Source organism: Anoplophora glabripennis, unplaced genomic scaffold (genome assembly GCF_000390285.2).
Source record: "Anoplophora glabripennis isolate ALB-LARVAE unplaced genomic scaffold, Agla_2.0 scaffold4, whole genome shotgun sequence".
In the NCBI taxonomy this organism is placed as follows: Eukaryota; Metazoa; Arthropoda; class Insecta; order Coleoptera; family Cerambycidae; genus Anoplophora; species Anoplophora glabripennis.
In genome coordinates this window covers 608,894-625,751 of record NW_019416568.1, presented here as the reverse complement: position 1 = coordinate 625,751, position 16,858 = coordinate 608,894, and the positions used below count along the sequence as shown (strand labels likewise).

Genomic DNA, 16,858 nt, shown 5'->3' with positions numbered 1-16,858 from the left:
TTTGTATGTTTGTTGTCCCCCTGAACTTAGCAATGGTTTTTTGGAATAGGCAAACTCGGATCCTTATTCTACATAATATTTGGGATTTTTCTGAACAACAAAATAGATGATTACAAATACAAACGCCTCGAATGCTCGACGGCCTGGACTATTATAAGTCGGATCAACGGTGACGAAGCAAAGGAAAGGTCAGTTGTTGTTCCACATTTGGAGACTGTACATCTAATTGTGAATTTGAACGTTTTTCATCGTTGGAAGCCATCAACAGGTTGCTTTGGCTATCCCGTAGACGGGTCTGTTGTCTAAGTAGCGACCATTATTCAGAGGGAAGCGACGACGAAGGTGGTATTAAGTGTCTGTAAGAACTGAGAGATCCGATTATTTAAACATGTCTATTTTCATGTGCTGATACCACCACAATCAAAGTTTAGGAATGTACTACGGACTACAGCCACATAAAAAGACAAAAATTAGTGACCGATGACTACAGAAATGCAAAAATGAGCGGAATTCATTCTTCCCCTTTTGATGGACGCTCGAAATCATACACCAGACACTAACTTTTATCAAATGCGCCAAATCCAGTGTAAGACGCGCCAAACTGGCAACGCCGTCGGCGGTCGAATCAGAAATAATTCGCAATTACGTATACGCGGACACGTCTGCTGTTAACAGAAGTTGCTGCGACGTGACTGAATGTATCTCCTCTAATGTTTGCGAACGGCGAATGTCTAATGTCATTGGTTTATTGCACGCCATTTAGATAAGGCTTTATTATGCATTTTTTAGTTTAATCAAAATGGCACATCAATTTTACTATTTCAATTACACGGCCGTGAGAACAAATTGCCGATGTTCCTTCTCCGCAATCATGTATCGATCTTTGTCCCTGATTTTTGCAAATAACCCGCGTTGCTGCCCACATCCCGTAGTAAAACGATAATTAATAAATGTTTACGTACCGTGTACTGGAATCACAGTCGTTAGTTCTGCGTTTCTATCAATTAAGTTACCACTAAAGCAAATATTTAACGCCAGAACGTCTTTTCGAATACATTTGTCTAGGCACGTAATCATTTTACTACGTAGAACGTTTTTTGCTATAAATTCGTGTCGAAATAATAAACAGAGTTTGCAAATATGACAAAAATACTAAAAATATAGACTATATGTAATTATCTCATTTAAATTTGGCGTTAGACGTAATTTCTCGTGTTAAAACTGTTGAACATTCATATTACGAATACTACAGAGATTTATTAGTAACATAAGTGATGAATGAAACTGAATTAAATAAATAACCTTTTATATTTGTTAATCCACATTATTATATATTCCTATTTTATTGCTTATCAACATGTGAACATCCAAGTATTTAGATAAAATTATTGAAGAAAATTTCTCTTCAAATGAAATAATAGTTGGATAGAGGAACATGTTTAGAATGTACAGTTCCATTTCTTGGTAAACAATTTGCATAAAATGACCAAAATATATAAACAACTTACATACATGTTAAGTGGTTCCTCCAAAAATACATTTTTATTTAAAGTGGTGTTCTCATGTATCTATTATAAGAAAAGTCTTTATTAATTTAAATACAGGGTGTAAGAAGTTTGACTGCCATTACTGCAGCATGAGATAGAGTAATCATAAATAAACAAAAAAAGCTGTATATTACAGGGGCGTAGGAGTAACAGTTTTCAAAATACAGCGAGTATTAATATTGGGGAGTTTTATCACAACGTGACAACAACGCTTAACCTAACGCTACACAACTGATGCAAACCACGTGTGCACGCGGCAGACTTGTCCTACGGAAAAAATGTAAACAACTATTATTGAGAAACATTTAGTAAATTTCAAGACAATTGTTTTCCAGTTTCTAAATAAATAAAATAAAATATATAGATTTTGTAGTACGAAGATAGTGTTGTGCTTAAATTTTAGAACGAATTTTAATAATTATGAATCTCTTAAAACAGGAACTTTTAATGAAATTATGAATTTCAAAAATATGTAGTTAAAGTACCCAAAAATTCACGTCGTCCAAATAATTATATGTATTAAAAATAATTTAGTCTTCGAATAAAGTGTCATGTGGTGTCACTACAAATTTGGAAATTGCAAAAATACCATGGCAATATCTACTATTATTACTTGTAGTACATTATTATACAGGGTGTCCCGAAATAAATGCAACAAAACTTGGTCATAGATTCGAATTTCTTTTAAATTATTAGTTAGCTAGAAAGCCATTGAATTTTGAAACTTTTTTGTCACTAGATACTTTTTTCGTAAAACGCAATGTTTTCGAGAAAAATGTCAAAATGTGATCGAATGCATCATATCGTGATTTGCCATTTTCCTCAAAAAAATTGGTTTTACGAAAAAAATATCTGAAGACAAAAAAGGTCTAAATTCAATAGCTTTCTAACTAAATAATAATTTTTTAAAAATTCGAATTTTCGAGCAAATTTTTTTGGTTTCTTACCAAAAAGTCTAGCACTATCAGATTCCACATGTCATAAAACCCCTGTGTACCAAATTTAATGATTTTCGTACAACAGGATTTTGAGATATAAAAAAGACTTCTTAGCGGCAGATTTCAGGGGGCTGTAACTCCAAAAGGAGGGGCACTTGTCAAAAAAAATACGGGTTCACTAAATTTGTCTTAAGAATCTATGCCCAAATTTTGTTGCATTAATTTCGGGACACCCTGTATAGGTAATAGTAATAAATTACCCGAAACTGCATAAAAATTACATAATTTTCATATATTCACAAATTAATAAATATTACAATACGCTTATAGGAAAAAATCGGCATCGACAATGCCACAAACACAATTTGTGCGCAACCGGACAAGTGTGATCGCGTAAACGAGCATGTTATTGGACAATTTGTCGACTTGAATGTAGCTAATGGGAAAAGCTCGAATATTTTTTCTAAGACTGCCCATTTCGTACGATCTTAAGTAAATGGTACCATGGGCGTCGCTTCCAAAGGGTGTCCCACATATTTATTTGTTTATTTCATTGTATTTCGTTTTGCATTTACGGACATTTCTCGCTGAGAGCATCCATCTCCATTCACCATATTCAAACGAAGTATATTATCGCTATCACTTCCCTTCAAAGGTACTTGTGGCACTCTGCCGTCGACGGCAAACTGATGGCAGCCACCGGAGCGACCCGGCAGCGCTGCCACTCCAATAAATAACCCAAGACGTTAATGGGTAATAAATAATTAGAATTAGTTCCATTTCCATGTGAAGCTTTATAACGCAGATGTCTTACATAGATTAACTGCCTATCGATATTAAACGAAGGTTAAGGTTTTCAGCTATAAATACGGCTGCCATAAATTTATACGATTATTTCCACTATAAATAACGAAATGTAATAGGAATATGGGACGACGGGCATAATTGCGCTGTCAAAAGAGAGACGTGTTTTTTTCGTCGCGCTCAAATGAAACTGTAACGCTTAGTCGAACCCCCTGAGGCCGCCGATGGGTCGATTGAGATTATCTGGAATAATCCCGATACTTCGTTGAGAGTAGTCAGTAGTTGCAAATTAAGTATAATATACAGGGCGATTCGTAAGTGAAGGATCCTAAAATATAGTATTTTAAGCCAAACTAAATACGTCTAGACCTAGTTGTTGCGTTTAGCCACTAGATGGCACTAAAGTTGGTAAAAATATCGTTAATGAAGACACTAAGTAATGACGGGCCAAGAACTGAACCTTGAGGTACTCCAGAACTTGACTTTAGTCCAAACAGAAAGAAAAGTTAATGATTGAAGTGTCAAAATTAACCAATTATTTGAGTTTTTGGGATATTAAACAAGAAATAGTACTAAAGTACTTTTTGCAAAGCAAGAAAAATGAATGACATACCTACTTTATCAAAAAAAATCTGCTTGTCTGCCGTTCCCAATGGAATACCCATATACAAAGACAGTATCACATACCCTTCAGTTGATATGACACAAACAACAATTATTGTTATAGCAACAATCAAGCTACTTTGAAATATGAAATTATATTTTTTGAAATGCTTGTAATTTCCAAACAAAATCGTATCGGACCTATGGCCATATAAGAAAAGATGTTTGAAATTAACTAACATATGTCATAGTTTGTCATAGAGCTTGTAGAACATTCTGTATAGAAATTATTGTTTATTTGTCTCAAGCAATGACCCTAATACAATAAATAAATAAATAACTATAACCAATTTGTTATTGTATTACGGTGTTATAAAAATGTTACATGAATAATTAAAATGCGAAAGAATGCGATTAATAAATATTTAATTTATTGCTAACGGTATGCAAGTAAAATTCTGGAGGATGTTTATATTTGAATAAAGGACTGTACATATTCTGTTTCAGCATCATACGAACACAAAATTTCACATATTTCCTTTAAATTTTGTATATTTTTATTAACATATTTTTACATATATGTATACATTCCTAAACGGATATCATTTGTGCCGCGTTCTTTAGCAGCATTTTTCCTTGAATTAGTTTCATTCTGATTCAACTAAATAAAGATTAAACATCAAATACCACCAGTGTCTCATTGTCCGAGAAAAACCGAATTAAGGACGAAAGAACAATTGATTTATAATACGGTATAAGATAAAATCTTATCCTTTATTCGCTAAATGAAAAACAACACTATCTGCTTCGTAAAACAGGCTATCTAGCGTCCAGTCTAGAAGTAGTAATTCAACATCGAGAAAAAGTAATTGATCTATAGTGATAGCAACTAGACCTCATCCATAACGATTTCTCTTATAAGTCCTGCCATACAATAAATGTGGATAGTGTGCGCTGATATACGCGTTCCTGCAATTGGGTCAAGTACAGATCTGCTGCCGGGATCATAAAAATTTATGGCGATGGCCGGTTGCTATTGTGTCGAGATTGCTCCGCCTTTTGTCTAACATACCTAGTGGCCACATCAACATGCTAACTCTTTGATGATTGTTTAGGTATTTTCTTTATCATAGCGTTTCATAGCGATGCGATTTAAACACTTCTACTAACAAGGGTCACTCAAAATTGTAACTATAAATCTGCAATAGGGTAATTTCAAAGTTTTAGTAATGTTTCTGAAAACATTTACCTAAAATTTTAACGCGTATTTAATTTTTTTGGTACAAAGTACAACAGTTACCTTTGGAGAACTGTAACTCAAAATTAGCGACACGACTAAATTATTTGATGACTATTTGACACATCGAAGATTCACCTGGTATCGTCACTGAACCTAAAATCATAGTGGATACACTCTATTCTTAGAGGATAGGTTCTCCTGTATATATCCTTCTTCCAAAGATGCATTTTTCCATTTCCCGTGCATCTTTAGTCCTGATATAAGCGATTTATAATGCATATTTTTGAAAATATTACGTTTGGATTGAAAAAATTTTTTTTAATTCCAAAAAAATTACATATTTTTGAATAACTTTAAAAAATAAAAAAGATACGAAAAATATTCAAGAGTGCCAAAATTTTTTTTTACAGAATATTTTGGCTTGTGTAGGATAAAAATTAACAGAGATATATCTGCTAGAAGTTTGCAGTTGAGGGCGAAGGTCATGTTTTTCAAACCCTTTAACCTCAAGAATCTCAAAATTAACGCGTTCAAAAATATTTTACAGTACTTTTAGCTGTCGAAATTTTCCCTAAAATCGTTTTTGGATCGTCTTAATAGCTTTAAAATAAAGGAAGTTATCGTTAAAAAACCTTACCGATTCAATTTTTGGAGCATATCAATATTTTGGTTACATCCACAACTTTGGAGCATTCATAGATGTACATAATAAAATAATATATAAATTATGATTTTCTGCATGAAAAAAATATTAACAAATAAATATTTTGAATATTGCATAAATTAAAGTAAATCGCGAGAAAGAATGTTATGAAAAAAATTATAATTTATTTTAAATAATTTAAAAGCCATTTTTTATATTTTGTCTTTAGGAGTGGTTTTTAAGGGTTACAACAATGCGATAAATTATAAAATGTATTATAAACAGGTAAAAGAATTTAATTTATCCTGTTTATACTATCAAATAATTTTAAACTGTCAAAACTATTTTTTGTTATTAGGGGTAGTTTTTTAAGGGCTGAAATATTGTAATAAAATATTTATAATACCATACCAACTATTGAAAAGATTTCTATCTATAATATATGCGCTATAAAAATATTTTCAGTTCAAAGAAACTATTAATTTTATATTTTCACCATTAAGGGTGGTTTTTTAGGGTTGAAACTTTATAAAAATAACGTAAATTATTACCTACAATATAAAACAATATTTATTCTATATATTAAGATATGATAGTCTATATAACACCTATTTTGTACTTATTCGGTTTTTTAGCATAAGGGGTCGTTTTCATCCCCTAAAAATAAGAAGCGCATATCAAGCATATATGACTTTTCATATACAGGGTGAAATAAGCTTAATTCCAAATTGTCATAAAAATCGGATCTATCCGAAAGTATTCGGAGGTTTTACCCTATTTTTCTCTTAGTTCCCTGGTCTAATATCGTCAACAGTCATTTTTCTAAGCTCATCCTTTCTTAGTCCTTCAAAAACACTCATCACCAAAACTACTACCACGTAAATGTAATAAAAGTGTCTTTATTTTACCACATTAATACTATTTTGATAATTCCAATGAAATATGGTAAACAGAAAAAGTTGTTATGCTATTTGTCGACTTTATTTTATAAGTAGTTTATATTTATAGAACATTCATGGAATTTCACTCATGGAAATGACCTTTTCCCGCATTATAAAGTCACTTGTTGATATTTTTAGAAGATTTAGAAGTTGATATTTTCCACTTGCGGCAACAGAATTATGTAAATAGGAAGCGTAACAAATCCTAATTTATTAAAACATAGCCTGGACGATTATTCATTGTCCACTATTCTATTGACCACAAAATAATCTGATCCTAGGATCATGAATGTGAAATTTATGGTAATGTGTTTTGTCTTCAACCTACGCTTTTTTCATTACTGCCATCCAACTATAAATTAGATATTTGTAGATTGTTAAACAAATCAATTTTAAATATTCATCGGAAATAACTAACATTTATGGCTATTTTAATTCAATAACAAATGACTTGCAGTTATTTATTGTTTAAGTCGTGGCATTCCTGATTGTATAAATAGTTTACGTTAAGCGGAATGGAAAGTCGGAGCAGCTTTTAACCGAATTATAATACGATGAAGGTAATTTTGGAAATTTTTCTGTAATTATAATAAAATAAACCTTAGTTCAACCCATCTTTATTTGCCATTAACAAATCGTACATTAGATTACAGAACGCAAAGTAATAAACAAAGTACCATAACAAAGGATCCTAAATATACAGAATTGGAGGTATTCGACTGATATTCTATTTCGTGAACGCTATGTGTTCTAAGTATTGGCATTTGGACCGCATTCGAACAGTAAAACCCGCTTACGTAGCTCAGATTTCGATTTCCATTTGAAAATGTATCAACGCAGTACCTAAAATACAAGTTTATCTAAATTAAATCTGATGGCATATAAAGTGAAACTATTGTCGTGTAGGCAGCCTCTATTTTTTTACATAGAGTTGCACAGCTACTCTCTCTGCCTGCACCTGTTTGAAAAATACAATCACAGCAAGTTATCCTTTTTATAGATCTCTAGAACGACATACGTTTACAAGATTACTATTGATAAACTAGACTCGGGAGGATAATTTCAAATTCTGCTGTTAAGCGACACCAATAGCCAAGACATTCTTTCGCACATGCACACTTGCAGTACGTTTCGCAGAGGATTCGGGTCAGCGAAATAATTATTTTTTACCCAACCACATATCGACGTACATCTGCATTTGCCTCTGTTGGGTTTGTCCATCGTAATTGATGATTTATATGTTAGAATATGTTGTGCTACTTATTCTTACTAAAAGTATACATCGTTCGTCGTCATTTGTGATCGGGTGGTTTCACATCATCAAAATATACATTTTTTTACGCTTACTCACTTCTTTCTGTCCAAAGTGACCCGTTTGTCAGCCGAAGTTACCAGTTGCCCATTTTCCAGTATAGAGACCGGCGAAAACTTACTTCCAGTGACGATCATGTTATCAGGTCCATCGCAATCGGGAACATTATGGACCAAATGATAATCAGGGGAGTTTGGCTTGTAGGATTTTATCCCGTCTTCGCTTTCTTGCTTGCAGGAGCTAGTAAGGGTGTTGTGGTAGAATCCTGCAGGACAACACTTCGGGACGCAAGCCTTCTCCTTGCAGGGGCAGAGCAAAGCGACGTAAGTTCTAGAACTGAATTTTAAAAGCAGATTTTTTATTACACATTTGCTTTTCTTTACCTACTTTCCTGGTCCTGTCATAGCATCTAAGCAAAAAGATGCCGTTGAGTAGTTCGACACAACTTCTTTCGAGTCGTGGTTTAGTTCCAATAAATAACCGTTTTCGTGGGAAACGTAGTAGGAATAGGTTCGTCCTTCAAGCCAAGTTACCACTGAAATAATCAGGGTGGTCCATTAGTATGACAAGGTATATTGCCGCTGTGATGGTGTATCAAAACTTGGTAGTCAAAACTTGATGATCACGGATTCAAATACAACTTTCTGACCACCAAGCTTTCATATATATAACAGTATATTTGGAATTTCTTTACCATTTTTGTTTGACTCTTACACTCTAGTAAACCAGTGTTTTCCAGCATCTGAGAAAGCTTACCTTTCATATCATCTTTGGGGCAGAGTCCCTTGACATTATATTTGAGAACAATTCTATCTGGGTCTATAGCGCTTGGAATCAGATATTTATCTACCACAGCAGCTTCAGATTTAACCACAATTTTGTCCTCCTTGGTTGCGTTCGCCTTAACACACTGCAAGTCGGTGTTCAAGTATTCGTCTAGGTCACAACAGACATTAAATTCTATATTATTCTTCGATGTGTCGTTTTCTCCTGCTGCAGCCCTCCTGAGTCTGGAAAGAGCGCTGTACTCCGGATGGGTGCTTTTGTCGAAGTAGTCGATACTGCTCATACCACTTATAAACGTGTAAGCGCTTATACAGAGCACGTAGATTACCAGAAACAATATCACTGCTAGCACAGAAACTGAAAAACGTTTCATTTTCGCTTCGACCGAGGAAAATTCTGTCAGTTTGAATTATTGACAAATGGCTGCTATGATAAAAGCAGGATAATACGAAGTTGTTTAAAGCCACCTAGATAAGTGTCTTAATACATGCATAATATTCATAAGCGCCCAAACGAAGACGGTATTGTTTCACAATAATGTCGCTGTGTTTAATTATAGAAGCGCACGCCACTGCACTGCTGAGGCTTCTAATTGATCGTCAACGTAGACATACATTTTAAATTTCTTATTTATATACTTAATGTTCTATGTTTAACTATTCTGTTGCTTTTTGAGTTTTCGAGATGTTTTGAAAAAGGCGAACTGTAACACCTGCTATTTCCCATTTCAATAGCATCGTCCACTTTCTCTTTTTTAAATTTTTCGGACACGACCGTCCCACATTAGCCGATTGGACTTTTAATTATAAGCCTTCACGGGGGCACTTTCATTTCACGAAAAATTCGGAAATGGAATTCTTCAACCTCGCCGTTAATTGCTTTGTTTCGTCCGTTCAAATAAGGAAATCGACGGGCAGTTATACCATTGAATCGCTGTTGGTAGAATACCCAATTAATTGTTTATTTTTTTACAGTGTATCTGTCCGATCAATGCCGGTAAGTTTGGTATGTTCTGCGTGGAACTGAAAGAACGATGTTTCGGAAAATGTTCGATGTAAACAAATCTTTGTTATCGTTTCTGTTTTTAGAAAGACGTTCATTATTAAAGATACAGATTACTTTTTCTCTGGATATATAATATTGATTTACTCTTAATACAGGGTGTAAGAAGTAAATGAACAAATCAAAATACGGCGAGTATTAATACTGGGGAGTTTCATCACAACGTGACAACATCGCTTAACTTAACGCTACACAGTTGGTACCACGGAAAAAATGTAAACAACTATTATTATTAAACATTTATAAATTTCAAGACAATTGTTTTCCAATGTATAAATAAAAAAAATTAAAGTAGCCAAAAATTCACGTCATTAAATAATCATACGTATTAAAAAAAATTTAGGAACTTACCAAAAAGCAAAATTCAGTAATTTTTAAACGCAAACTACAACATATGCTCAAAATGTCCATCACCATTTTCGATGAAAACACCTCAAGAAAAGGAAATAGTGGTACGGAAAAAACACTCAGACACGGTCCAATTCCAGATACCAACTGAATTGCGTATTGAGCCGCGCTGTTGTCACATTGCTCGATATGAATTTTTTCGAATTTTAAAAATATTACAACGCTAATTATTTTTTAGAATTAAGCATAAAGAAGTTGAAAAAAGTGATAAACATTGTATTTTATGGTATTCTATGCACGTAGTTACGTCAATATTCCTTAATTAATCGAACTTTTGTACATCAAATTGGAGATTTTGAAAAATTTTTCTCGGAAATGATTGAGTTAGGACCCATGTCATATTAGGGTTTTTTGTTTATTTTAATGTATTCTATCGCCTGCGCCTGTTAAAATTAAGGCAGTCAAACTTTTAACACCCTATATAACTTACAATATCCATGCAAAAATGTCCTTGGAAGACACTGATAACTTTCAATAACTTTTCAGGATTGTGTCCTACCAAAGTTGCAGGATGTCAAGAAAAAAAAATGCTGATGATCTTGGGTTTGACATTAACCTTAAGTTTCAAAGTCGAACCAAGATGAACTTGACAATATTAAATAGAACGTCCGATATTTTATGGTAGCAATCGACAAAATACCAAATTTGGACCTTTGGAAGTCAAACTCATTTTTCTCTGAATAACTAGTCTGAGAAAACTGTTGTCGATTACGAATTTCGGTTAAAGCATTTGGATTTTCTTCAGCCCATACATAGTTGTCATGGTAATTATTATTGATTCTCTTGAAAAGTTGACTTCGTTTATAAACAATATCTGTACCAGAACCTACAGATTTTGTCGAATATTTTCTGGAATTTTACATTAAAAGAACCTGGATTTGTTGTATGTGTAAAGGATTTAGGAGTAATGGTTGATACTTAACTTCAAAGCAATGTTTCTAATGCTGCTGCTAATTCTTCATCAACCAAATACGGTACTTCAAAGCTTTTAATACTAAATTATAAAATCAACCGAAATGGGGAGGTTCTCCATAATCGTGGAATGTCCAGATCGCTTCTATTTTACGTAGAAAGATCCACTCTAAATCACTCCGATCGAACCACCCCTCCGCCCAGCGGTCCCAACTGAACATTTGCTGCACTTTGAAAGTTTAAGAGTTGAAAAATAAGTTAATTTAAGGAAATTTCGAAAGCACACAGAGATTTTCTCTTAAAATCGGTTGGTAATGCCGATAAAAGCATTTCATCATGTAGGCAAATCTATTCCTGGTACAACACAGTTTATTAATTATTAATAGAGACAAAATTAAAACTCATTGTTGCTCTCCGCTTGAAATCACCGGCTGTCCCAAGCCCGGTCATTAATTCTCCATAACCCAAAACTTATGGTAATCGATCTGTCCGTGCGTCCGTGGTCTGTACCTTTACAATGGGGTGATTTCCAACCCGTGTAAACAGAGCCGCATCACGCAGCGTCCGTGTAGTTATTTTGTGCTTGTCATTTTCGTCGACACCTCAATTGTTCTTCCCCTGTCGTAATTTATTGTTATTCGCCTTTGGAATCGAATCGCCCATTTATTTGGAGGTGTCAACATAACGCCCGTTCCGTCGAACATTTATTGCACTTTATACGGAATAAAAACGGCCAGTCATCGCTTCCCGGGGTGACGGATTGGTTTCGTTGCCGCGGCGCTACGGGGTCGGAAAACATTTTCTAGAAAACCCACTTTAAATATTTCAAAACATATTCTACCACCAAACCATGCACCTCTCCTATTCGACGCAGAAAGATCCAACCTACACAACGACACCATAATCACTCCGATCGAACCACCCCTGCGCCCAGCGGTCGTAACCGAAAATTGTTTACACTTTGAAAACAAAGTAGGGCTGATGACTGAACTTTGAGGAACCCCTATATTTATGTATGTACATTATTACACCTAGATTTGTTTGAATTAGCTTAATATCTTTACAATCAAGTAAAGATACGCCAATATATCTTTTAAGAGCCCTGTATTTTCCCGATCTGAACAAAAAGCAAATTGAAAAGAGAGTCCTAATGACAAGTACTATCCCATCTGGCACGACACGAACAAAACCCCGTAATTAGATTCACCACTGCTCGTCATAAATTCGTGAGTATCGGGACACGAGGCTGGCCAGCAGGGGGTAGCACCTCATGACTTATTGTATGATAATTAGAACAAGGGGAAAGCGACTCCGTGGCCCCCCACCGGGCCCTCCTCGCGCTCCGAATGGGATGACATTCGCCGGTTGTTCTCACCTGGTTTGATGGATGACGAAACAATGGCCTATCGCGCGAAATCAAAATTTACACGGCACCCTCTACGGTTAGGTTGTTGGCTGTCAAATGAATGAGTTAATTTGGGATCGGCCCGTTATTCTGGATTGTATGTTCGTCCGGCGTAACATGTTACTTTTTTTTTGGGGAACGAGACATGTTGTTTGGGTTTATTTTACGAAGAAATTGTCAAACATCGATTTGTCGACGGCAGACATTTTGAATCATGTTTTTAGGTATGTGACTTCATACTGTTAATATAACAGTAACATTATAAATTTACAGTGTCAAAGTGTTTAAAAAAATTCATTCTCTCCGAGGTTTTAAGTTTTGAATTTAAGGTTTTCAAATATTATGGTCCTTTCCTACCCTCTATTCCAGTTTTTCCTTTTTAAAGACTTGGCAACAACGAATAAAAATTACTTTTTCCTATCTATTCCTTCTCTATCGCATGGATTTCTATGGCTTACTTTATCGCTCTCACGTAACATCAGATAGACCATCGGTACTTTCCTACCCTATATATACGGGAATCACACTACAAATGTCTACAAATAATTTCTTTCACCTTAAGGATATTCTGAGTCATATTAAAAGCTGATTTATATTCTTAGTTGATACATGAGCAGAATAATGTATTTAAAACTTATTATATTTTTAATTTGTATATTTAACAACAGTTAAATATGCGTTTATAATATACACTTCCATATCAGAACCACCACAGAAATGTTCGATATGTCATTTCCTTTGATAGTTCCTAGAAATTGTATATTTAATGTTTACCTTTTCCTTATGTTGTCTATTATTCTCCAAGTACAATATATGATTAATTTCTTGTTTTAACTAATTATTACAAGCGTTCCGTTGGTTCCTTCTTAAAAAAAAATAATAAAAAAAGCTTGCATCGGCCGGGAATCGAACCCGGGCCGCCCGCGTGGCAGGCGAGCATTCTACCACTGAACCACCGATGCTTGAGTGCAATTTTTCCCTTACAATGTTGTGATGTGGGAACTGTGTTACTTTTTAATGCAAGCAGGAAATAACCCAACTATAAAAATGTCCAAGTAACGATGTATTCTTGTAATATTAATTACTGGTAAAATGAAACCATTTTAAATCACATTTAACACAAAATATTGTAATATCGACATCGACGGAATGTTAGAAGGAGATTCTCTGACCAAAAAGAAGAAAAACTTCATATGATTAACAATAAGTCTGTAAACGTTTTTGAGATACAGAGTGATAAAGATTCTTTTTTTTCTTCTCTCTCATTTATTTTAAAGGTTTGTTAAGATCATTGCGAATCATGCGAAATTGGTGCCCATTTTCAGTATCGCGATAACTCTGCCCATGAGTTGATTACCACTAAAAGCAGCGTCCTTTCCAGACCAGCGACCTGGACACGTTCCTGTGCAAGCAGGAGTGGGAACGCCGCCTAGAGGAAGAACTGGAGAAGCCTCGGCGCGACTCCGCCTCGCAGATAGATGACTTCTTCGAGCCGGCCCACAACAACAACCGCCACCAGCCCGCCATGAGCTACGTGTCGATGAGGACCCTGCCGGGCACCGACGACGACGTCTTCCTACGGCCCCCGCTATGGGAAGACATCGCCAGCAGCATACAGAACATAGACCCGGAGAACGCGAACATGCTGGGGGTGAGCCCGGGGCAGGTGAAGCTGGAGGCGGTGGACGACATCGCCGTCAACTGCGCGGCGACGCCGTCGCCCCTGTTGTCGCCGCTGGAGATTAAGACGGAAAAGGTAATTTCAACGTCTGTTAAAAGTTAATAAAGTTATTCAGATTAGGCTGAAGGCATCAAAGACCCGTATATTTCCTTATCTTACTGTAAAATTAGCCGTCCTTTCATAATGATCCGACAACAGGTGCATCATTACGCAATTTTATTTTTCAGTTTGAAATATTGTGCTGGAAGATAGCTTGAATAACCAATAAACCAATAAATTCCTTATAGAAACTTAATTAAAATAACTTGGATGACATTATTTATAAGAAAGTGTCTGTATCGATACTGTGAAACAATTTATTCAACAAAAGATATTGCTTTTAGCCTAGTCCAGATGTACAAACAATTTACACATCAACAAATACCCGATGCAAAAAAAACATTCGTCCATAAACAAAACCAAACGTTAATGATTTTTTTTTGTTTTCCTTTGAATAAAAATTGAAGATTGAAGGTGTGTTTCTTCAAAACGTCCTAAACCCTTCGAAATAGTAACGTCTTTAGTAGGATCATACTCGATGCAAAGTAATCAATCAGTGCCTGTCAAGGGATCCAGTGCCATACGCTTTTAAGGGTTTTAGAAATTGAATAATTTCTTTATACATTATGAAGGGACGAAGGGATCAGTTCACGTTTGGTACCCTTGTTCCTACAAAAATTCCTTTATTCTCATAAACTATTTATTTTAAATCCAATTTGTCTTTTAATTTCCACATATGTACTACATTTTACTTCTGTACGCGCCACTGTTGTTTACTTGTTTTTTGGAGGCGCTCTCTGTTTTACAATCAAGCTCTCCAGGTTAGTATTTGACGTATAACCGACCACTTCGTACACTCGATGCACCTGGGCGACTACAGCTACTACCAGAACACAGTGCGTATGCAGCGGTATTTCAGATTTAACATTCAATTTCATTTTAAATTTGAAATGGTTCATCTTACGCCTCCTAAAAATGATGACACGATTTTCCTTTGAGAAAAGACCGACAACTTTTTGCTCTACTTTGCATCGAATACAATCCTACTAGGAATCTGCTAAGTAGCTGCTGATCTGCGAAATGAATGACCACTATGTTTCTGAATCTTCTAATTTCAAAAATCTAACAATTGACATTTTTTCACTTAACTCTGGACCACCCTGTATATAGAAACTGTATAACATTGCTGATCCGCAGGTCCTCCAGCAACCGGGCCCCACGTTACACCTCATGGGCACGCCCACCAGCCCCTACAACCAGCCCCAGCCGACCAGCCCCCAACAACAGACACCTCACTACCACCAGCAACCGCAGCCGCCTCAGCAACCCATCCACCACCCCCACAACAACAACAACAACCCCCACCCCCAGTACAAATACAACAACAACGTGGCCCCCGGTCCCGCTCCCGGCAACGCCCTGTATCCCATGTCACGATTGATGTACGTGTCGCCGCTAACGCCCCCCAGCTCGGAGCCCGGCTCGCCGGGCGGCGCCTTGCCTAGGCGGACGCCGCCCCCGCCATATCCTGCCCCCGGATGCCCCCAGCAGACGCCGGCGGCGGCGGTGCCGCGGATCTCCACGGGGGTGAAGTATAACAGGAGGAATAACCCGGAGTTGGAGAAGAGGCGGATACACCATTGTGATTTTATAGGCAAGTAATGAATTGTTTCACTTTTTCACTTCCCTTTCCAAATCGGCTGCATATAAATTTAGTCGATCCGCGTTATAATAAGTGGTTTTAATGAAAAAGTAAAATAATTAGTGGCATAAATAAAGAAGCAGCACTCATTTTTATAAATAATCGATTGTATTAAGAAATTCATAATTTTCCATACTTATTAGTATGTTTTGCGATATACAGTTACGAAACACCCTGTATATTTTATTTACAATGTTTACTGTCAATTGCAGAACAAGAACTGAGGGATATGGACCATTAAGAAAGTTTTGCTTAGATAATCCGTATTATAATAACAATTTTTCTTATTAGTGTTATTATGTGCCAAGCTTTAGAGGGTTCTATAGTAAATAGGCAACCAGAAATACATTTTTATAGATTTTATTACACAGTTTGTCTAAACATGAATTAATGCACAAATAACATACTTTGTCCCATTTTAATGCAGATTTTCTATAAAATGGACTTGGTTTGAAACTAAAATTATTTTTTGGTGTAAAGAAATTTGTAATTTACTTGTTCAAAAGCGGCAAATTACAAATTTATTTACAACAATAAGTAATTTGCGTTTAACTGCTCCAGTTAGATGCTGGTCAAAAAAGAATGGCCCAATGACAAGTGCTCCCAAAATTGCTCCCCATACGTTCAAAAACGATCTTTGGCTATGAGTTGTCCAGAATTGGTGAGGATTTACTGTATCACAATAATAGCAATTATGACTATTAACGAAACCATTTTTATGAAAAGTAGGCTCATCGGAGAACATGACCCGATTTAAAAAATCATCATCTTGATTTAACATCCCGCTGACAAAACTCCAGTCTCCGCTGAAAGTCTACTTTTAGTAACTCTTGGT

General features: G+C 35.6%; 1 protein-coding gene and 1 non-coding gene across 3 annotated transcripts in view; one reads left to right on the top strand and one right to left on the bottom strand.

Moving 5' to 3' along the window:
• The window catches only part of LOC108917485 (dendritic arbor reduction protein 1), a 347,019-nt gene that overhangs the window by 325,178 nt on the left and 4,983 nt on the right, over positions 1-16,858 (top strand). For both annotated transcript variants that reach the window (XM_018724110.1, XM_018724111.2), the window contains exons 2-3: positions 13,983-14,357; positions 15,519-15,975. In XM_018724110.1, coding sequence (XP_018579626.1) covers positions 13,983-14,357; positions 15,519-15,975 — 832 coding nt within the window. The remainder of the gene's footprint in view (positions 1-13,982; positions 14,358-15,518; positions 15,976-16,858) is intronic.
• On the bottom strand, positions 13,493-13,563 carry Trnag-gcc. Its single transcript has one exon. It is a non-coding gene; the product is annotated as a tRNA-Gly (tRNA).